The sequence below is a fragment of the Zea mays genome, chromosome 10 (genome assembly GCF_902167145.1).
Source record: "Zea mays cultivar B73 chromosome 10, Zm-B73-REFERENCE-NAM-5.0, whole genome shotgun sequence".
In the NCBI taxonomy this organism is placed as follows: domain Eukaryota; kingdom Viridiplantae; phylum Streptophyta; class Magnoliopsida; order Poales; family Poaceae; genus Zea; species Zea mays.
The window spans coordinates 30,349,878-30,373,561 of record NC_050105.1 but is presented as its reverse complement, the minus strand read 5'-3'; the positions used below and the strand labels follow the sequence as shown (position 1 = coordinate 30,373,561).

Here is a 23,684-nt window from a genome sequence, read left to right as displayed (position 1 = left end):
GACACTCGGAAGACGAAGACCTTCATCTTTTGATTCGTCGTTTTAGTCGTCGCTTCAAGTTCTTATCTCGGGGATTGTTTTCACCGTTGTAGTACAACTTTCTGTAATGCGACCTAACTTACCATTATCTCTGCAAAACACACGTTAGTCACATATAATATTACGTTGTCATTAATCACTAAAACCAACCAGGGGCCTAGATGCTTTCAGCGGCGAGCTGCACTTCCCTGCTCGGATGGTGGCGCCTGCCAGTTCGATAGGTAAAGGTAGAAGAAACACGCTGCTAGTCCAGGTAACACGTTTAGGGGGGTTTTCTATGAAATTTGTAGAGACAGGTAAGTAGAGGTGGAAGAGATATTTTGCAAAATAAACAATTATTGTTGGATGTATAATGAATTGTAACACCCTGAATTTGGGGAATAAAATTTCTTTATAAATATCTACCAAATTCAGGTGTTATCTCTTGTCTCTCTCTTTAGTCTCTCTCTTTCTTTTGATTAGAGTTAAGCTAATTAGGAGAGGGATTAATTATTTATTTTGTCAAAACTATGTGGGTCATGAAATGTTGCATCATGCCGGGCCTAATTTATTCTTTTGTTTGATGCACATGTGTTGAAATAGTTTGAATTTGCATTTGGTTTGAATTGATTTGAAAACCCTAGAGACAATAAATAGAAAAGCCATTAGAAATTCCAGGAAAAAGGAAAAAGCCAATTCGGCCCAACCAGCCCAGCTCGGCCCATCTAAGCCTCGCGCGCACTCGCGCGACCGCCCTTCCCTGATAGGCGATCCCCGCCTGTCAGCGTCGTCTCACGCCCGCTCTCTCTTCTCTCTCTCCCTCTCGCTTCCCGGTGGGGTCGACTTGTCGGCGCCAAACTCATCCGAGCGTGCACGTCTTCTCTCGCTGATCTGCGGGCCCCGCTCATCAGCACAGAAGCCCGTTCGCTCGCCCGCTTCCTCTCTGTTCTGTGGGCCCCGCCCATCGGAACCGTCCCCCCCGAATCGCCCGCGCTCTCCGTCGAGGACGCGCCCACGACCGCGCGTTTTCCGGCTACACCCCCACGCGCCCGAGCCTTTTCTGGAGCCCACCCACACTCACTCGCCCTCCCCCACTCAGTTGCGCCCTCAACCGAGCACCCTCACCCTCTCTCTCGCTTTGCGCGCGCGCTCAGGGAGCTCCACCACCGCTCGCCGTGGTCTTACGCCCGTTCTGCGGTCGACGTCGAGCCCTCGCCGTGTTCGTTGCCTCGGTAAGCTTCGCCTTGTCACCCGCAACTCGAGACACCCCTCAGTTCGCCCCCTCCCCCTCTGGTTCGCATGGTCCGCGCTCACCGGTTCTCTGCCGCAGCTCTGCCGCTGTCGACCCGTGCCCTCGCCGTGCCCCGGATGCCGTTAGAGAGTCCCCGAGCCTCACCTCAAGGTAACTGTCCTAACCCCGCCCCTATTTTCCCCTGTCATGCACTTAGTCGCGCGCGATTGCTCGCCGGAGTGTTCCCCGGTCCGCCGAGGACTCTCCCTCCGCCGTCTGGCCGCCTCAGCCCCGTTCACGCAAACCCGACCTCACCATAACGCTTGTCAGGTCATCCCCAATCTCTCCAGCTATCTAGACCGACCCCTAGCACCCTAGAAGCCGTGATCTGCCTCGCCTCCGGCGACGGCACCGCCGTGTCCGCGGGGAGCGCCACCCCTGGCTAACCGGCGAAGGTGAAGTCCCTAGAGCTCATCCTAACCACCCAATTCTAATCGGACGGCCCGACTTCAATTAAGTAAGATCTAATCCTAACCATCCGATTCGGATCTGACTGCTCGGATCCGCCCCCTCACCCGCACCCTACAGTTGGGCCCGACCAGTCAGTCTGCCTCGCACCTGGGTCGCTGACGCCCCCTAGCCTGCCTGTCAGCGCTCGCCGCGCATCCTCGCACGCTCTCGTCCACGGGATCTGATCTCGGTCGTTGATTTACGATCTGACGGCTGAGCAGGCCCGATACCCTTCGTGTGTAATTTTGTTAAAGAGACCCCCGGTTTATCGAGAATCAACCCGCCGTCCTTTAAGTTTTGCGTGCAGGCCCCTGTACTCTTGTAAACAGACCCCTGACCTTTTTATTAATCACAGATTTGGACCTAATTTTGTATTTCAAACTTCAAAACTTGTTTATTTCATATCTTTTTCATATGAACTCCAAATTGAGTGATTCAAATTGCAAAATGTTCATAGGATTTTTCTCTGTCCAAATAAACTATGATCATTCACCGTCTGTACACTTTAATTTTATGCCTAAGCCATAGGTTAGTGTATGTAATAATTTGTTTATGAAATAAGAAAATAAAAAGGAAAACCCTAATGATACTTAGGTGTTTAATTTTGTGAGATTAATAATATGTCATGAATGAATTTATCCTTGGTATAATTTTTTGTGTCTCACTAAAAATTAGTGAAGCTAAATTATGTAATCCATAATAATTAGGGAATCACAAATATCAAAGTGTACTAATCCTCCCTAGCACCTAGGTTTACCTTTTTGTGTTATACTATTCTGTCCAACTTGTGTTCACTTGATTGCATATGTTTGGTGTATTGTTCATTTGTCTTTATCCAAATGTATTGAATGCATGATCGCTTTGCTTAGACAACGAGCAACCTGTGGTTCCTGAGTGTGTTGCCGAAGATCTTCCTGAGCAACAACCTGGTGAAGGCAAGTGTCCTCTGACCTATTATGTTCAACTTACTTTATAACTCACTGACCTGCATTACTTTATTAAAACCTAAGGATTGACTAGTCTATATTTACCTTATCCTTGTTTATCTTTTGGGTTATCATGGTTAGCTTATGCTATTGCTTTAACTTAATCAACGAACATGATATGAATATTTATGATACGATGATGTTATCCCGATGATGATCTTGTGATACTTTAGGGTACTCAAGCTGTTTCCTGAGTACCTCTCTGTAAGGACCTGTTCGTTGAGTGACCACCTGGGATAACAGTGCAACCATGAGGGTGGAATGAGACGCCCTTATCTGATTAATTAGAGGAACCTGAGGTGTAGTTGGCTTCGCCGTAGGGCCATCAATGGGGTCCGAGCACAGTACTTGCTCTGCCGAGGCTGGTTGAAGAGGTTATTTGATTTGGTTTTGTTAGTCACCCTTCCTGCAAGGAGAAGTATTGTGTTTATCAAACTGGAGAAACCTAACGAGCGGCTATGACCTCTGGGGAATCTTTGTAAAGGCTACATAGTGAGACCCTGCTAGGTCACCTTGGTAGTGATCAATGTAGAGTCATGATCTCCGGGCAGAATGAGATTCACGACTTGTGGGTAAAGTGTGCAACCTCTGTAGAGTGTTAGAAATTGGTACATCAGCCGTGCTCATGGTTAAGAGCAGCCTTGGGATCCTCTAGAATAACTTTCATGATGATGTTTAATAATGATGGTTATAATTATGATCTCTGGTATTTCCTCTTGGAGGTAGTACGTTTGGGTAATAACTGGATTTATTACTAAAATTTGGCTTTACTATTAGTAATAAATACTTGACCAACTAAAAGCAATTGCTTAACCTCAACTCAACATACAACTAATCGACTTTAGCCAAACGGGACATTTGCTGAGTACGTTGATATGTACTCACCCTTGCTTTACAAAATCACCCACCCTAGGCTGTTCCCACTGTATTCAGTGCTCAGGAGGAGATGTTGACAACATGAAGGACTTTGAGGAGTTACAGGACTGCGACAAATTTTAGTTATGTTAGTGGCAAACCCACAGTCAGCTGCTTGTGAATACATTATCTGCTACGTTTCGTATTCCATACTTTGATAATGTTAGTGACTATGTTATAGACTCTGTGAATGTCTTGGACATCTTGATGCAATAAAATACTTTTCCGCTATTTAATTTAAGCAATGTATAATGATGTTTAATTATGTAATCAGTGTGTACGTGAGTTTCTGATTCATAATTCACATTCAGTTTTTTCATTTTTAAAACGAGTGTGACATGAATGCTCTAGATTTAGCACACCTAGTACTTGTTTGAGCACGTCGCCTAATAAAATTCCCCATTCCAATACACAGATCTCGCACCCGTAAGTGGCGACGAATCTCGCGGTGCGGAGGCGCGACAGAGGCGGTGTCGACTCCGACGGACTCGCAGCTACCGGTGGAGACGCCCCACCGGCGCACTCCTCCAACGTATGATCTTGCCTGTCTCCCTTTTCTCTTTGCTTAACCATTTTATTGCTCGACTTCGATCACCAACAGTCCAATCCATTAGAGCACTGGTTTACAGTTCCATTTAGCTTATCTGAAAGGATTCGCCGAGTGTCCGTCGGGCCCTTTGCCGGCGACGAGCATAAAACTGGCAAGGCCGCCCCGTATCTCCCTTTAATGCGCAACCGAGCACGCCAATTCTGGCCAGATCCAGGCGTCCTTCCGCCGCTCTGTTATGAATAATCATTTTTTCGACCACCGCACGTCATGGTTAGCTGTGATCCTCTAGATCTGGACCGCCTCTGCCAATTTTCTTGGTGTACTCTCCTAGATCCGGGCTGCTTTTGTCAAATTTCCTGTAGGTTCAGATGCAATGCGTGTTCACACGTTTTTCTGGCCCATTTACAATGTGTTACCCTGAATCTGAATGATGTAAGGGGCAAATAGGTTGCTTGGTTCATGTGTTTTATAGCTACTGTTGATTGCTGAAATCAATTACTTTAAGTGACTACTCCTTTATTTTTCCCAGTTCTTACAATCAGTAGTCATGTGTATTCTTGTTATGATTACTTTGCTGATCGTGTAATTGGTTTGATGTGACAGGTTCATAGTTTAAGGGCTTGATTTGGATAATTAGTCATCAACAGAAGTGATAAAAAATGGTATGGCTAGTTGGTTTCATTGTCCTTTTACTTTGAATCCTCTTGATAGTCGTTAGGTACTGCCAATAAACTGATTTAATCAAGGAATTTCTATACATTTATCCCTTTGCTATCATTGAGTTACAGTATCTTGTTTCTGGTAGGTCTGATTATTTTTTACCATTTGTGTACTCCTAGGTGGTTCTTGCAGCATCAATCGTTTCAAAGTCGGGAAAAGGTGTGGTGCTTCAACCTTAGTCATACCTTTCATTATTGCCGATTTGCAAAGGAATTGATTTTGTAACTTATTTATCTGCTATAGTAACTCTATTCACCATCTATTAAAGCACTCTATAGAAAATTTGGTGCAATAGCTGGTATCATATTGCTAACTACTCGCTTCTTTTCTTATATAAAGTCTTTGCCCTCACATAATATGAAGCTACTATGTCTTTAAATTTATCTAGCTGTCGCCCTAGTTATCCTTTTAAAGAAGTGAAGTAGTGAACAGACTTAGCTGAGGGCTTTTCTTTTTTGTGTTTTCAATTGCAGCACTTGTTTCAAGACAGTTTGTTGACATGTCTCGCATAAGAATTGAAGGATTACTTGCTGCGTTCCCAAAACTGGTTGGAACTGGGAAGCAGCACACTTATGTCGAAACTGAAAATGTGCGATATGTTTATCAACCTATTGAAGGTTTATATCTTCTACTTATCACAAACAAGCAGAGCAATATTCTTGAAGATCTGGACACTTTGAGGCTCCTCTCCAAGCTCGTATCCTACTCTGACATATATTATTTTTCTCATTGGAATTTACCTTGTTTATGTAATCCTATTTAATCTATGAATTAAAAATAGAAACTAGGGATTGGGGGTGGGGAAAAGGTTTATGTCTCGACCTTTTCCATCATAATGGTAAGTACAAGATAACCGTACTGTCTATTTTTGTGGAGAAAATGGAAGTTTTATCTTTACATTACATCCAAGCTAATCTAGGCTTTTACATGTTACTGAGGGGGAAAACATACAAAGTAGCAACCGTTGAACATATGAATCTCATTTTTGAGTGCTGTTTATATATCAACTGTTTTACTATTCCGTGGTGTGTTCTTGCACAAGTGTCCCCTTAACATTTGAAAAGGTGCCTGAATACTCCCCTTCATTGGATGAGGAGGGTATTTGTAAAACAGCATTTGAGATTATATTTGCTTTCGATGAAGCCATATCTCTTGGGAACAAGGAAAATGTAACAGTGCAACAAGTCAAACAATATTGTGAGATGGAGAGCCATGAAGAGAAGGCACACAAGCTGATGATGCAAACCAAAATCAATGAAACCAAGGATCTCATGAAGAAGAGGGCTAATGAGCTTGACAAAATGAGGGTATGACTATTCTTTACCAGATCTAAAATACATCAAAATTCTGTTTAAGGGCATGTTTGGATCGCGGCCTCCTAGGCAGCTTGCCAGGCATTCGATCCTGGCCCTCAGGCATCCGAAATCATTGGCCTGGGACGCTGCCTGGGCCAGGCAGCTCCATTGAGGACCGTACCAAACAGGCCCTAAGTTAGGGTTATGGGTATTTATCTGTCAATTTAGTCTTATTTGATTATGCTTCAGGCAATGCCACAGTAAAGTTAAAACATGCAATTAGAATATAATTTGGCAATATATTTTTTGACTTCTGCAAAAGCATAAAGAAAAGCTGAATTGCTGACCCATCCAGATATGATTAGTAGAATGAAAATTTCATCAAATGAGAGTGGGACCCAAGCTATTTAGAGACAAAATATAGTTAGGTTCCATCACTGAGATGTATAAATTGAAATCTCATGTCAGGCCATTTTTGGTATGAATTACTGAATCCTGTTTTTTTGGCTTTAATTAATTATTGTCCAAGGCATTATATTTTTTTGGGTGTTCATTGCAGATGGAAAGAGGCAAACTTGACAAAGGAGGATACTCATCAATATCTGGTCCACGCGTGATTGAAAAAACTTTCAGTGACATGAGCATCAGTGGTTCTGGATTAGGTGGACTGAGCACTGACATGGACTCATTTGCTAGCAAGCCCAAAGGTAAGGAGGCTCGTGCATTTCTGGATAAATATTTTATTTTAGAAAAGCCAAACTTGTTGTTGCATCAGGTTATGTTGGTTTAAATTTTGTTCTTCTTTTTGGTATTTGCATCAAGTTCTGCTTTATCCTGCTGTTCTTCAGATATCAAGGAAATATATTACAATTTTTTTTGTTCTTTTGGGTCAACCATGATTTATTTATTTCATGGAAATGTTTCGAGATATTTTATAGTTCCCAGTTCTTGTATAAGTGGAATTTTGAATCATGCATACTACATATATTATACCTTATTTTTTATTATAACTCTGCGGTCATATCATATCTAGGGAGCATGCAGACTCCCAGATTGTTAGGCTTATTAATCCATTGAACTTTATCTTGTAATTAGTTTACAAAACAAGTTGATGAGGAATTATTGTTTAAATAGCAAATGAACATACGTGCCACTACACTTTGTCTCTTTCATGATACATTAATAACCTTATTGTGCTAAACTATTTAATTTAGTCATATAGTGGTTATGAGTTGGATTTCAAGTTAGCTAAACAAAAACAGAAATGTCATTTAGTAAAGACAAATTGGTCTTCTGTTGTTATGTTCCATTGTTGGTTAATGATAGCTCAATCTTGTTTTTCTTTTGTTCATTATGTAATTAAGTTCTACTCAGATCTCTTATGACTTGTATTAGGGCAACAATACTACTGTTATGACCGGCCGCCACTACAGGCGCCGGATAACAGCAGAGGCAACGGATAGACATGCAAATTAGTTGGATAAGGATCTACACATGCAGATTAGTTGGATAAGAATTAGAAGATTAAGGAGATAAGATTTGTTAGAGAGAAAAGAGGGATTTGATCTCATTAGATAAGTACTAGAAGGGAGTATAAATAATTGTAAGCACCACCCTATATGGAATTAAGCAGAAACAATTATAGTTTCCAGTTTCCCTCTGGGAGCTGGGAGAAACCCTAGCCGCCACTGTTCATCGCGCTACTGTTCATCAGTGTGTTCTTCCGTTTAGCAGCCCATCTCCCTCTTTCCCTGCGCCCAGCATCCACGGCGCCCAAACACAGCCGTGGGCGTTTCCTCCCTCGCCCAGCCCCCTCGCACTCATACAACCTAAGGCCAATCCGTGGTAGGGATCGTATTCCTATCAATCTGGTATCGGCTATGTCCAGCGATCCGTCCGCGCCGCTGCCCTCCTCGCCATCAGCGCCGTCGCTTTCTCAGGCGTCGGCGTCGCTGCCATTAGCCGCGGTGCCTTCCACGGTGCCGTCCACCGGTTATGTGCCGCCAGGCACCTCATCTGTTCCCCTGACCCTGGATTCCCTCGCTGAAGTAGTCCGGGAAATCTCACGGAACATGGCTGTCATGCAAGGAAACATGATCGCGATGCAGGGGAACATCTCCTCCATCCATACCTACATCACCGGCGCCCAAAACCCACCGCTGCCTGCCTCCACCCCAATGCCACTGCCGCCCAGCCCATCTGCGCCGCCGCCCACCGCATCTCTCCCAACATCCGTCGCTGCTGCATCCTCCATGGCCGGGGCTGCGCCTGGCGTATCGCTGCACTTGATGCAGTGGCCCCGATCATCGTCGCAAGTCCAGTCATATGTGCTACAGCCGCCGATCTACTCTACTCCGGCGACCATCACGTCGTCGGTGGTGCAGTCTGAAGCCCCCCACGCGCCGGCCTCTGGCGTGGTCTTCTACGGAGGCGTCGAGGGAGTCCTTCCATGAACCCACGACCTAGACAGCCTCCTCCGGGGTCGTCGAGCCCGCTGCTGGCCTGGGCTATAGCCAGGCGGCACAGGCCCCCCTCGCTACTACAAGATCGACTTCCCCACCTATGATGGCAGCGTCGACCCCCTAAATTGGTTGAACCAATGCGAGCAGTTCTTCCGGGGCTAGCACACCCTGGTTACTGACCGCACTTGGCTCGCTTCGTATCACCTGAAGGGCGCTGCGCAGACTTGGTATTACGCCCTGGAGCAAGACGAGGGCATGCCAACGTGGGGACGCTTCAAGGAGGTCTGTACCCTTCGGTTCGGGCCGCCTGTTCAGGGCACCCGCCTGTCCGAACTTGCCCGCCTGCCCTTCACCTCGACGGTACAGGACTACGCCGACCGCTTCAACGCTATGCTCGGCCACACGCGCAAGCTCGACGCGCAGCAGAAGGTCGAACTCTTCGTCGGTGGCCTCCCCGACCACATCCGGGCTGATGTGGCCATCCGAGACCCCCAGGACCTTCAATCGGCGATGTACTTGGCACGTGCTTTCGAGCAGCGTGCAGCGGCGCAGTCCACTCCGCCTCCAGCGCGTGGGTTTCGGCAGTCTCGCCTGGGACTGCCAGCACCGCCGCGTCCGCTGACTGCTCCGCCAACCGCTGCAGCGCAACCAGCAGGTACAACCGCCCTAGCGCGACCGTTTCGTCGGCTTACGCCGGCCGAGCAGCAGGAACGACGTCGTCAAGGGCTCTGTTTCAATTGTGATGAGCCCTATGTGCGTGGGCACGTGTGTCCCCGCCTCTTCTACTTGGAGAACGACGATTACATCGACGACGAGCCCCAAGAGGATGGAGCTGACCTACAGATCGTGCCCGAGCAGGAGCCATCCCCGCGCGCCGCGACCATCATTCCGATGGTCTCGCTGCACGCATTGGCAGGGGTGCGCACACCAAACGCCATGTTGCTGCCTGTCTCCATCAATGGCCACCGTCTTGTGGCCCTCGTCGACTCCGGCTCCACCACCAACTTCATGTCGGTGGGTCTGATGAGCCGCCTGAAGCTGCCATCCACGCCACACCCCACCATCAAAGTGCAGGTGGCCAACGGTGACAACATACCGTGCCAAGGTATGGCGCGGAGCGTCGACCTGCGGGTGGGCACCGAACAATTTTCCATCGACTGTATCGGCCTCACCCTCGGCACCTTTGACGTCATTTTGGGCTTCGAGTTCCTGCGGCTGCTGGGACCGATCCTCTGGGACTGCGACCGCCTGTCCATGTCCTTCACCAAGGGGGCCGCCACATCATTTGGTCTGGCCTGGGGGCGCCCGGCGCCGTCCCCCCACAGCCGGCTGCGTGCGTGGTGTCCAGCACGCCCACACAGCCGCTCCTCGACGATCTTCTTCGACAGTTTGAGCTGGTCTTCGCCGAGCCGCAAGGGCTGCCACCCGCCCGCCCCTGCGACCACCGCATTCATCTTCTTCCGGGGGCGGCACCGGTGGCAGTTCGGCCCTACCGTTACCCCCAGCTCCAGAAGGATGAGTTAGAGCGTCAGTGCAGCGACATGCTCGCCCAAGGGATCATTCGCCCCAGCACATCGCCATTCTCTGCCCCGGTCTTGCTGGTCCGCAAGCCCGACAACTCGTGGCGGTTCTGCATCGACTACAGGGCCCTGAATGCCAAGACATCGAAGGACAAGTTCCCTATTCCGGTGGTTGATGAGTTGCTCGATGAGCTGCATGGTGCCCACTTCTTCACCAAGCTCGACTTGCGCTCGGGCTACCACCAGGTGCGCATGCACCCCGCTGATGTCGAGAAGACGGCGTTCCGGACACACGAGGGACACTATGAGTTCTTGGTCATGCCGTTTGGCCTCTCCAACGCTCCGACGACCTTTCAAGCCCTCATGAACGACGTCCTCCGCCCCTATTTGCGCAAGTCTGTGCTTGTGTTCTTTGATGACACCCTCATCTACAGCAAGACATGGGCGGAACACCTCCATCACATCAGCATCGTCCTCCACGCCCTGCGCGACCACCAGCTACATCTCAAACGCTCCAAGTGCTCCTTCGGGGCGCGCTCGGTGGCATACCTCGGGCACGTCATCTCCGCCGCGGGGGTGGCCATGGATGCGGCCAAGGTGGAGGCCATCTCCTCGTGGCCAGCACCGCACTCCGCTCGTGGCCTGCGGGGCTTCTTGGGCCTCGCCGGCTACTACAGAAAGTTCATCCGCGACTTCGGTGTCATCGCGGCACCTCTCAGGCGCCTTCTGCGGCGCGATGCCTTCGCCTGGGACGACGACACCCAGGCCGCCTTCCAGCAGCTGAAAACAGCCTTGACCATGGGTCCGGTCCTTCAGATGCCTGACTTCGAGAAGACCTTCGTCGTGGACTGCGACGCCTCCTGTACGGGCTTCGGCGCCGCCCTTCACCAAGGCGCGGGACCGGTGGCGTTCTTCAGCCGTCCCTTTGCGGCGCGACACCTCAAGCTTGCCGCTTACGAGCGGGAGCTGATCGGCTTGGTTCAGGCGGTGCGCCATTGGCGGCCCTATCTTTGGGGTCGTCATTTCGCCGTCCGCACTGACCACTACAGCTTGAAGTACCTCCTCGACCAACGACTGTCTACAGTGCCCCAGCACCAGTGGCTGAGCAAGCTCTTCGGCTTCGACTTCGAGGTTGAGTATCGTTCGGGCCACCTCAATGTCGCCGCGGACGCACTGTCCCGCCGCGACACCGAGCTACTCCAGCCAGCCGGGGGCAGCAGCAGCCCTGGCCCTCTCTGGGCCTTCGTTCGCCTTCCTCGACGACATCCGCCGCGCCACAGCGACATCCCCGGACAGCAGCCACCTGTGCCAGCAGCTCCAGGACGGTACCTTGACCGCCCCATGGCGCCTGGAGGATGGCCTCCTTCTACACGGCTCGCGCGTCTATGTACCGAACCACGACGACCTCCGACATCAGGTCATCCTCCTGGCCCACTCGGCGGGGCATGAGGGCATTCAGAAAACCCTCCATCACCTCCGCGCCAAGTTCTACGTTCCTGGCGACCGCACCTTGGTGGCTGATTGGGTGCGGACGTGCACAACGTGCCAGCGGAACAAGACAGAGACCCTGCAGCCGGCGGGGCTGCTGCAGCCCCTCCATGTGCCGTCCCAGGTGTGGGCCGACATCTCCATGGACTTCATCGAGGGGCTGCCTAAGGTGGTTGGCAAATCGGTCATCCTCACGGTGGTCGATCGCTTCTCCAAGTACGCCCACTTCATTCCGCTCGGCCACCCGTATACGGCGGCATCGGTTGCGCGGGCCTTCTTTGATGGCGTCGTCCGGTTACACGGGTTCCCCTCCTCCATCGTCAGCGATCGGGACCCTGTGTTTATCGGACACGTCTGGCGCGACCTCTTCAAGTGCGCCGGCGTCTCCCTCCGCATGAGCACGGCGTTCCATCCACAGACGGATGGCCAGTCCGAGGTTGTCAACAAGGTGATTGCCATGTACCTTCGTTGTGTGACAGGTGATCGGCCTCGGGCCTTGGTGGACTGGCTCTCTTGGGTGGAGTACTGCTACAACACCTCGTTCCACACCGCCCTCCGTGCCACGCCATTTGAGGTGGTGTACGGTCGCCCCCCCCACCGATCCTGCCATACCAGCCCGGGTCCGCACGGATGACAACGGCGGAGGAGTTGCTGCGCGACCGGGACGACATCCTTGCGGAGGTCCGGCAGCGCCTCGTTCAGGCGCAACAGCTGTCCAAGCGGTACTACGACGCTGGTCATCGCGACATGGAGCTGGCTGTCGGGGATTGGGTGTGGCTGCGCCTTCTACATCGGCCCGTGCAGTCCCTGGAGCCACGCGCAAAAGGGAAGCTTGGCCCTCGCTACGTCGGTCCGTTCCGAGTCCTAGAGCGCATCGGCAAGGTGGCATACCGGCTGGAGCTAACAGAGGGAGCCCGCCTGCACGACGTATTTCATGTGGGCCTCCTCAAGCGCCACAAGGGTGAACCGCCGGAGCAGCGTGCGGGGTTACCCCCTGTCCAGGATGGCAGACTACTACCGGCGCCGCTGAAGGTGTTGCGTGCTCAACAGCGGCGCGGAAAGTGGCACATTTTGGTGCAATGGCAGGGCCTATCTCCGGAGGAAGCTACATGGGAGCCGCTCGACGACTTTCGGGGCCTCTACCCCGACTTCCAGCTCAAGGACGAGCTGTTTGCGCATGCGGGGAGGGATGTTATGACCGGCCGCCACTACAGGCGCCGGATAACAGCAGAGGCAACAAATAGACATGCAAATGAGTTGGATAAGGATCTATTTGATCTCATTAGATAAGTACTAGAAGGGAGTATAAATAATTGTAAGCACCACCCTATATGGAATTAAGCAGAAACAATTATAGTTTCCAGCTTCCCTCTGGGAGCTGGGAGAAACCCTAGACGCCACTGTTCATCGCGCTACTGTTCATCAATGTGTTCTTCCGTTCAGCAGCCCATCTCCCTCTTTCCCTGCGCCCAGCATCCACGACACCCAAACACAGCCGTGGGCGTTTCCTCCCTCGCCCAGCCCCCTCGCACTCATACAACCTAAGGCCAATCCGTGGTAGGGATCGTATTCCTATCAACTACACTACCTTATTTCCAGTCAAAATGCTAGAGGGATGGTATTTGACCCATATTTGAGCCCATGTGAGAACGACCGCGACTGGGGCTGAGCCCTAGACCCGTCCTTTGGCGTGGGACAGACGCGGGGATTTTTTTAACCATAGCCTGAAATTCGCTCCTACGGGGAGTCGAACTTAGAACCTGAGGAGTGCTACTCAGACCACCTAACCAACTCAGCTACAGGCCCTTTCGCTTATTTGATTCTAACTGTAAGCAATATGCCTACAGGCCGTCCATCTACAGCAGCTACTGCACCTGGTAAAGGTTTTGGTATGAAATTAGGCAAGACACAGAAGACAAATCAATTCCTTGAATCTTTGAAAGCCGAAGGAGAAGTCATTTTGGAGGATGTACAACCAAGTGCAGTTTCTACAAGATCATCTGCTCTTCCAAGTGACCCTGTCACAGTAACTATAGAAGAGAAGCTCAATGTTGTTGTTAAAAGAGATGGTGGTATTAATAACTTTGATGTTCAAGGAACACTTGCTCTTCAGGTTCTCAATGATACTGATGGGTTCATCCAATTGCAGGTAAATGCTGTTTCCTAAATCCTAGCATTTTACATTTGTACTTGCTTTTCTCTCTCTCTTTGTATATGTGAATGGAAAGCTTTAATTGTAGAAAGTTCACAATAGTGTAGAACTTTATGTTATATTAGTATGACATTCACCTTCATCTAGCTTATGCTCTGATAATCAAATTCTTTGCACAACGGTATATAATCGTATGAATTAGTTTATGAGCTGATTTTCTAATATATGGTTTGTTGTAGATTGAAAGCCAAGATATTCCTGGGCTTAGCTTCAAAACACACCCAAATATCAACAAGGATTTGTTTAACAGTCAGCAAATTTTGGGAGCAAAAGATCCAAACAGGCCTTTTCCGAGTGGTCAAAATGAAACTCCTCTGGTGAAATGGAGAATCCAGGGGATGGATGAGTCATCTTTACCTCTGTCAGGTGGAAATCTCTTTTTTTTCTTCTGTCTAACAATTTATCAATTTGGGCTTTTGGTGACTTGCCATTTCTGATGCAGTCAATTGCTGGCCGTCTGTATCTGGAAATGAAACCTATGTGAACATTGAATATGAAGCTTCTGAGATGTTTGATCTGCACAATGTTGTCATATCTATACCTCTGCCCGCAGTTCGGGAGGCTCCAAGTGTCAGACAGATAGATGGAGAGTGGAAGTAAAATTTTCTTTCCTCTTCAATTTATTCATGCTCATGTTTACTGAAGCATATACTTGTAAATGGCCTTATGCCACTTGGTTGCTGTCCTTTTTTTATGTGAGGCCTTTTTATTGTTAATGTTAACAAGTCAAATGTGATATTCATATCCCCAAGTTTTTCGCTGTTATAACTGGTATATCAAACTGTGACAGTGGACTTTTGTGTATATAACTTGACTTCTGTATCCTAGATGGTCCGAGTAAGCTGTGCAATATAGATTTAAATAAGATATGCACTGTAGATCTGAATACGCTGTGCTACTGCATTATTTCATTTCCTCGTGGCATTACATGATACCTTCTTTGTCCTATAGAATTGAGCACTTCAGCTCGTGTTTGTTGTCTTAGTATTTTTCCTTGTGCAAACAGGTTGGACTCAAGAAACTCTGTGTTGGAATGGTCTATTCTCCTTATTGATCAGTCAAATCGCAGGTTTGAATTATTCGAATATTTATCTTGTGATTGTAATCCAATTTTGTAAATTGCCCGCTTGTAACCATTACCTTATGTACCGTTTGCAGTGGTTCCATGGAATTTGTTGTTCCCCCAGCTGATCCGTCATCATTTTTCCCCATCTCTGTTGGATTTTCTGCATCGAGTACTTTCAGTGATCTGAAGGTTAGTTCCCACATAATGGTCGAATGAGCCCACCTATTCACTCGTTGTTAACTTAATCTACCACAAACTTTTCAGGTTACTGGAATCCTTCCTCTGAAGGAAGGCAACCCTCCGAAGTTTTCCCAGCGGGCTCGTTTGCTCACAGCTAACTATCAAGTTGTTTAATGGTTGTACCGTTGTCCGAGTGTTGATCCACTTAAATATATTCGAATAGCATATTTTTGTGACATGGCATGCTACTGGCATGAACTTTTGCAAGTCATGGGATGGAAGATCATTTTGGGTTTTGAAAACCTTTACTATGTGCTTCTCATTGTTAGCATGTTGCACAAATGCTCTGATGTGTTGCTACCAGAGAAATAAGTAATGTTCTTGCCTTTCGTTTGCCTGCATTTTGTACCCGTTCTTTCCCCTTGAGGATAATCTTGTAAGGACGATGTTATCGTCTGGGCTTGTGTAATGTGATCTGCTGGTGGAAGAGCATCTCCACCGGAACCCTTATCCCTTCTATAATAACTAACAAGGTACAAGGTCATCTCCAATAGCACCTTATTGACACAATGGATGGCTTCATTGAGGTCTCCCAACAACATGATAAATGAATAAATATGCCAGATTGGTAGATAAACTAAATTTAAATGTTCTAACTATCTACACTAAACAATTCAACTAAATAATTCACCTGTTCGCTTGGCTTTAATCCGTACTGGCTTTTACTGGATGTTTTGTCTTTATATATTGCAGTTGCAGTAGGACTTACGAATAGCCTCTAAATTATTGTTTTAGCTGAAATTAAATGTTCTAGTTATGTATCTGATATGTTTGTGACCGGTTCAAATTATTGTTTTAGCAGAAATTAAATGCACTAGTTGTCTATCCGATATGTTTGTGATCAGTTCAAATTATTGTTTAAGGTATAAGCCATGCTCACACCTATTTGTTGTGATCAATTCAAATTATTGTTTAAGGTACAAGCCATGCTCAGACCTATTTTGATGCATGACGAGCAATAATCTCAGTTTGTAGCTATGGTTCGGAAAATATCTGTCCGGATTCGAAGATGGTTGTAGTAGAGATGTAATGTGGTTCGGAAAATATCCGTTCGGATCCGGATTTGAAGATGGTAAACACTGTTTTGGATGAAATTTTTGGATATCTGGACTTTTTTCAAATAACGGATACGAATATGGATATTTTGTTCGGATATCGAATTCGAATACAATATGTCTGATATTCGTCGGATATCGAATATCCGGATATCTTCTTGAATAAATCTTCTAGGATGTTCGGATATCTTATCCAGATAGCTGTGTGCATTTTGTTGATTTTTAGAAAGAAATTTATAATACACAAATAGCCTCAAAAATTCATGAAATTTTATGAAGGCATAACATATGTTCAAATATAATCCACCAAAATATTCGGACCATAAAATCCACAATATGCTAGTGTTTCTTACATTTCACTTTCACTTGTTGCGTGAATTACACGTAAAATCACTCTAAGTATTCAAGTTTTAACATAATCAATACTTTACTTTATCATTTTCATGTAGAGACTTGAGATTATATTCTTATATAATATTTATTCGTCTTGGTAACTTATTTGCATTTTGATGATTTTATGCAAAATAAACTAATAATACGAACATAGCCTAAAAATACATGATTTTTTTACAAAAACGCGACATATGTACATATATAATGCTAAAAAATGTTTGGACTCAAGGAGTGGATAAATGATTACAACCATGATATGTGTGGAATGGTGTCTACACGATATCCGACAAAAAATTCGTTACCAACAATATCCGTGTCCGATTAGTTTCGTATTCGACACACAACTATCTGTATTTGTATCCGAGAACATTCGTATTCGTATCGGAAGCTATCCATATTCGAATTCGAATAAATATAAAAAATGGTTTTAGTGATATCCGTCCGTATTCGACCCGATTACATCCCTAGTTTGTAGGCCCTTGTAGTACTGCTGCAAATGGGCTGCATTGAAGTAATATCCATTGTCATAATCCTCTCTTCCCCTAACATTCTCTTCACTTGCATTTCATTTCCTTTATCTCTAAATCTTTTGCCTCATTTGTAGCCCTCGACAAGAAGCCTCTCTTTCTCTAGTTCATACACATGATTGAATCTTTCCTCTTTCTTTCTCTGCATCAGCCTCATTTTTTGCCCAAAAATAATTTGAAGCCTCGATGTAAGTGTCACCACGCCGCAATGCTTCTTTGGCCTTCTTTGTACTATTTGGCATCTTGGGAGCAACAACGTCTGGAGATGCATTCACATCGACATCATTGTTCCTACTATCAACAACTGTGGTGGTTGAATTTTTGGGACTTGAGGTCATGTTTGACTTCTGTTTTTTATTAGGCACTTGTTTAATAGCCTCCATCTGCTTGCGCTTGTCATGCCATTTGGGTTGATTCCGCAATATATTCCAGCAATGCATGAATTGGAATGATTTATTGTCTTTGACTTTGCTCTTAAACAAAGCCATGGCTTGAGCAAGCTGCACATGTCAATCAAGGTAAATGTACTTAGTAAAAGTTTCCGTGCATCGTTAAGCTAGTACAAAAATCGAAAACAAAAATTACCTTATCTTGAAAAGTAACTCCAGTTTGCCTTCTATCCTGAATGAGTTCCCATCGATGCAATAGTGAACTGGATCAATATTAATGTTTAGTGCCATGAACTGCATCAATACTAATGTGTACCAACCTGACACAAGCAATGCATCTTCCTGATGACTAAAATTTTTGGACCTTCTCTGATTGGGTCTTGCTAATCGAGTACTCTGAACAATGGGCGATGCATGCTCATTACCTAATGGAGTCTCCTCAGGGATGACCCTAAAGTCATCTAAAGACACGTTATTGTTGGCCTCATCCATCAAGCTAGAAAAGTACCTCTCTCCTTCCATGGTCAAACCTTAAAAGATAGAAAAAGATATAATTCTCGAGGGAAATAATCTCAAGTGTAGAAATGATGTAGTATAGAGGGATCAATTCCCTAGATCAGTTTTATGTGACCTTAAAGGCTACATAAGACCTATAAATTTCCATGCTCCGGTCTTCGCTTGCCGGCACATCGCTTCATAGTTGAAGTCTTGCAGAAGTTTGAAGTTCAAATTCATCAATTGACGCCGAATGCTATGGTTGCACTGACGAAGTATTTATGGACAGTGTTCTCATATGGTGGAGAACCGTCTGCTGTGGTCTTCGCCAAAAATTATTGCCTGCACTGGCAGAAAAAGGAAGATAGGTGGTTTGATTGCTCAATTTGGGTCATGCGCTTTCACGTCGAGGACTGGGAAGACTTCGGCTGTAGTGGTCAAGACTGTTCCTTGTGCCAAGAATAAATGGGGTAACTAGTGGGATTTTTGGTTTTATGTGGCGCCCGAGGATGTCGAAGGGTTGCCTACCTTGGCCCCTGCCATTTTGTGCTCTCATTGCTATGTGGCCTTTCCACACTTTAAGGTGAAGAAGGGGGATCGGGATGAGCAGGCCCTTCGCTACGTGGCCCGACTGAGCAGCGGCCATGATTTGCTGGAGGAGTTCGTTGCTTGCGGAGTGTGGCCGCTGGCGCACGAGTGGGTTTTTGGCGAAATTAGACCTCGCCGGATGCCGACGCTGGGGAATAAAATGGTGCGGAGCCCAACCTTCGCTGTGGACTTGTGTGGGTGGGATGCGGCCGCCTTCGTGCGGGAGGTGGAGTCAGAGGCCATTAAGATTGTTGGAAAATATGTGCCAAAGACTGAGATGATAAAGAGTTGGGATATCTGTGGTTCCAATGTGAGGTTGAACCGTGTTTTTGAGTTGAATAGCTTGCTATATGGTCCCTACCCGGAGGGGGACTCTAATGACACTTGCGATGACCAAGGAAAATAGTTGAAGACCCAGCCTGAAGAGGGCACCTCGAAGGGGAAGGCTATGGTTGCATCCACCCGAAAAAGGAAAATAGATTTGCAAGGTACGAGGGATGATGAGATTGGGCCGAGGGCCTCTGGGATTTTTGTTAAGGAGTTAATGGGGACGTGCGCGGGTCCCGGGGAGGTGATGTCTTTGCCCGAGCTCCGGGAAACATCTTCGCACAAGCTGAATGTTACCCGGGGTCGATGGCATAGGAATGACCCTATACCCCGGGCCGCTGGCGATTTTTATTTTACGTCCCGTTTGGCTCGTGAGCTAAGAATTTTTCCTTATGGGAGAAATATTGGTGCTGTTGTGTCAGCAGTGATGGAGAGAGATCACCAAGATGCTCAGCAGAAGAAGCGGAAGGCCCCTCTTCGGCTGGTGGACCCATGCCGAGATGCTAAGTTGGCGCGACCCAGCGCGAAGGGTGCCGCCCTACCTGTGACGATGCCTCCCCCGCGGTACCGGCTGCCGCTGCAAAACTGCCCTCGCCACCGTGCGTGACTGAGACAACGGTGTTGGGGACCGAGGGGACAGGCCAGGAGTTGTCAGTGGACGACTACCTGGTGGGCAGAGTCACCATGTTTGACACCCAGACTAGGCTACCGCCTGCTGGTGAGTTGAAAAACTTAATTCTTCTTAGCCATGTGATTCTATATTTTCTAACTTGGTTTTGATGTAGGGGTGCTGGGCAGCTGGCGGTGGTACTGTCTATTGTACCCGCCGGCCTGATGGGTGCAGCGAAGGGTGACACAGGGACCTCGCTGGACCCATGGTCGAAATTTTGCGCCGCCGCTGAAGGCGGAGTCAAACTTGCCTCGGCTGCCGCCGTCGCTGGCGTAGCTGCGTCTATCGCAAATCAGCTGCGATATGTGAGTTTTTTGTGCTGAGTTTGGAAAATTGTGATGTTAGGTGACGCCCTTCGCCGAGCAGGTTGCTTCGGGGGTGCTGACCTCGTAGCTGGTTTCTGAGAGGAAACAACTTGTGGGTAGGGTTGAGCGCCTTTGGATGCAGCATACTAAGGCGATTAGGGATAAGTCGGCGGCCAAAAATAAGAGCCGAAACGTTCTTGAGAAGGTGATGTCACTTGAGAAGGAAAAAGAGGATCTCGACCGTCGACTTAATGATGAAAAAGAAGATGCGGAGAACGCCCGCGCGGAGGCCTAGGCTGCCCGCAAGCATGTTGCCGACTTGTAGCTGGAATTGAAGAATATGCGCGACCACCGCGAGAGGACAGAGTCTGCCACCCGTGCTGGGGTGGATCGGGCGCACATGCTTTTTGTGGATGCATACCGTGACCTTGGTGCGCAAACTGCCCCCTTCGACAAAACAGGGGAGGAGGGGACCTGCTTTTTGGGGTGGCTGCAGGAAGAGCTGGAGTCGCTCCCGTCCATTGTGACGGGCCTCATGTCCTATGCGTCTCTTGTGACCTGTGAGGGGGCTACGAATGCTTTGTCCCGCGAGGGATGTCGAAGATGACGTGTTGAAGCGCTCCGCGGGGGCGCTTTATGACAGGATGTGGGGCCCTCATGGCCGCGGTGTCATCAGAGAGAGGCCTGACCGAGCGCTGGCATATGTATGTTTTGGGTTTGGCGAAGGTGTTGTGTGTGTTCGTTGTCTGAAACGTTATTGTGCTGTCTTCGCAGGCGATGAGGGAAGAAGAGGTGGAGGACCTCGCCGACCTCGAGAGCTTGGCGGCCCGGAAGGATGCTGCAGTGGAGGCATGAGCAGAGGAGCAATCCTTGCTCCAAGGAGGTAGCGCTAAGGGTCCTACAGCGATGGATGCTTCTGAGCAGGTTGCAAGAATGTAATAGGAATAGCCTGACAGTGTTCGCTTTGTGCATGATACTGAAGATTGGTTGCTGCGCAGGTTCCGGCGTCTAGGCCTGCGCAAGCAAACCGTGATGATAACACAAATTATGATATTTTGGTGGATGGAAATGTGGTGTTTCTTAGTAGTGACGCGTCTGGTGAATCTGATGTTGGGTTGTGGTCTTTGGAAGGTGAAAAGTTGGGGAGCCCATGTCACACCCGTGTTTCAGGGGCACCAAAACCCGGATGCGAACTAATCACCAAGTGTGCTAGGATCAAGTCTCACACATATGGTGACTCATGATACAGAAACGAATGTCACATCATAAATATATAACAGAGTTTTGTACAAAATAGTTAAATAGTTACATCATACGAAGACAATGATCCAGCAACCCAAAGTTGACTGGGAGACGATGACCTAGACCACTCACGAACTCATCGCAGCATTCCTTCATGTGCCTCATCCTGTGGTACCTATTCTCGACCTGGGTGGTTGTGAGTACAACAAGGGTGAGCTCACATATGTTCATCGCTCAACAAGTTGTGGGGAATAATGTGCATGAACTCACCAAAGGTGGGAGCTCATGTGAAGTGTAAGGCTTACCAAAGGAGATGGTTAAATATGAGCATTGCTTTTAAAGTTGGCCAAGTTTTATTAATAGTTACTAAGTACAAGTATATACCAACCCAAATAAGTAAGAGATCAAAATTAATAACAACACCCAAAATGCAATGCATATGACAAATTAAGTTTAGTTCCATAGATTAATCATGCGAGAGTCCTGAGTCGCTCTTGACCATGAGCACGACCGATTTACCAGTTTTACACTCTGCAGAGGTTACGCCCTTTACCCACAAGTCATGTTACCCATTTGCCAAGGGATCATGACTTCCCATTCATCTCTGCCGAGGAGACGAGGCAGGATAGCACTACGAGGCCTTTACAAAGTTCCACTAGCTTCATAAAACCCGCTACGGTTTCTGAGAAGGGCAATATAGGAATCCCTCGTCCGAAAATCCATCGTAGCATGATCGACCCGAGAACCTCCCTATACGCATCTCCTCTACCGCCCTTGCCCCTTTCGGGTAAGGTAGTCCTCCACTAGCTTTACTAATTAGTCAGCCAAGGGCGTTGTGACGGAACCGCCCGAATTATTCTAGCTTAAGTGCCCAGGTCACGCCTTAGAGGCCGCAACACAATTAAATCAGAATAACCCATCAATCCCTTAGATCTAGTCGGATAAAGCCACTTCCCGGGATCAAATACCACTAACTCACTCGATGGTGAGTCACAGAGAAAATACAATAAAGCAGGAAACCTCAAATTAAAGTACTGGGGTTATTACATGAATCGGAGTTTTTCAAGTAAACTGAAGCAAGTTCATAAATTAAAATGTAGCGGATCATCGGTAATGTCGAAGACTAAGAAGTAGGGTAAGGCCTGGCCACTACTCCTCCTGCTCCTCTCCTGCTAGAGCAGCATCCCACTCGACTGTCCAACCCGGTGGCAGGGTGGAAGGCCAAGTCACACCATCAACCATGTCCTGTAACATACCTGCAAAAATGGTGCCACAAGCAAGGCTGAGTATACTAATACTCAGCTAGACTTATCCGGTGTGAGGAGTCTACTCCTCTACCTCTAGACCATGTAGCTCTTTGGCTGAGGGATTTGGTTTGCCAAAAGCACTAGCTGAGTCTAAAATAAATTTTAGCTTTTCCAGTTCTAGCATAATTAAATTAGCTAGGTTTGCTCCTTTCTAAGCATTCATGGTAACAATCATTTAGCAATCAACATGTTATCTTAAGTAAAACCTCAATTCACTTCTTACTCAATGCAGTACAAGGGGTCAAGCAGTCTCATTAGCTGCGAGAAGCAGACGATTCATCGAGTTTTTAAACCTTGCAAGGTAAACCTAAACACACGACATGTAAGGGTACTCCGTCCCCACACACGTCAACCATCCCCATCAATTCCCCGTTCGCGGCCAGGACTCACCGCCTTGGCATACCGCCGGCTGCCGCCGTGCAGTGACCGCACTTGTACCCACCATAGCTAGCATGGGAGACCCAGTCTCAGGACGAGTGAGGGGTAAAGTCTGCGCCCAGCTTCACTCAGGTACTAGGTTTACCGATTACCATATTTCCCGACATGTGTTTAGTACTTTCAAACGCTTGACTCAGGTATCCACACATTAATCCTTAATTCCATTTCCGTCTCATGAACATGGGATCCACCCTGGATCCAAGTCCATAGACCATCATAGATCCCATTATCAAGATGAATACATTCAATTCCTGACCTCTCGCGAGTGCTAGAAAAATCACTCGACTTCTACCGAGATCCTAATTAGCAAAGCAGCTACTCGACCTAGCACACTAGTATCCATTTCAAAAAGGAATCCTGTGTTCATGCAACTAAGGGTTTCAAACAACTCCTACACTTAAGTGCACATTACAAGCCTACAAACATTAAGTGTAGTAAAGTAGCATATATAAACTGGTTATGCATAAAACCGGGGCTTGCCTTCAAATGCTGGGGCTGCGGGGAGATCCTCGGTGGCAGGCTCGGGAGCTGGCTCCTGGTCTTCCTCGTGGACAGCTCCTTGCTCAGGAATGAGCACGTACTCTCCGTCAGCGAGGTTGCAATCTAATGAAGGCAATGAGTGAGATATATGTATGCCATGACATGCAATTTAGCAACGATAAGAGTGTGGTGAAATGATTAAGTCAATAAGGTAGAGCTTAATCTTACTACTGGAAACTCTAGTGGTACACTTAG

The 23,684-nt window shown here is 47.5% G+C and overlaps 1 protein-coding gene across 1 annotated transcript; it reads left to right on the top strand.

The window, feature by feature from the left end:
* The first annotated feature begins 4,072 nt into the window (after positions 1-4,072).
* On the top strand, positions 4,073-15,554 carry LOC100283010 (coatomer subunit delta). Its single transcript, NM_001371890.1, has 12 exons — positions 4,073-4,192; positions 4,814-4,872; positions 5,050-5,089; positions 5,404-5,627; positions 5,995-6,237; positions 6,785-6,932; positions 13,543-13,844; positions 14,087-14,273; positions 14,350-14,503; positions 14,914-14,976; positions 15,066-15,162; positions 15,238-15,554. Exons 2-12 carry the CDS (start codon positions 4,870-4,872, stop codon positions 15,325-15,327), a joined length of 1,551 nt encoding a protein of 516 aa, NP_001358819.1. The 5' UTR covers positions 4,073-4,192; positions 4,814-4,869; the 3' UTR covers positions 15,328-15,554.
* Positions 15,555-23,684: the final 8,130 nt, after the last annotated feature.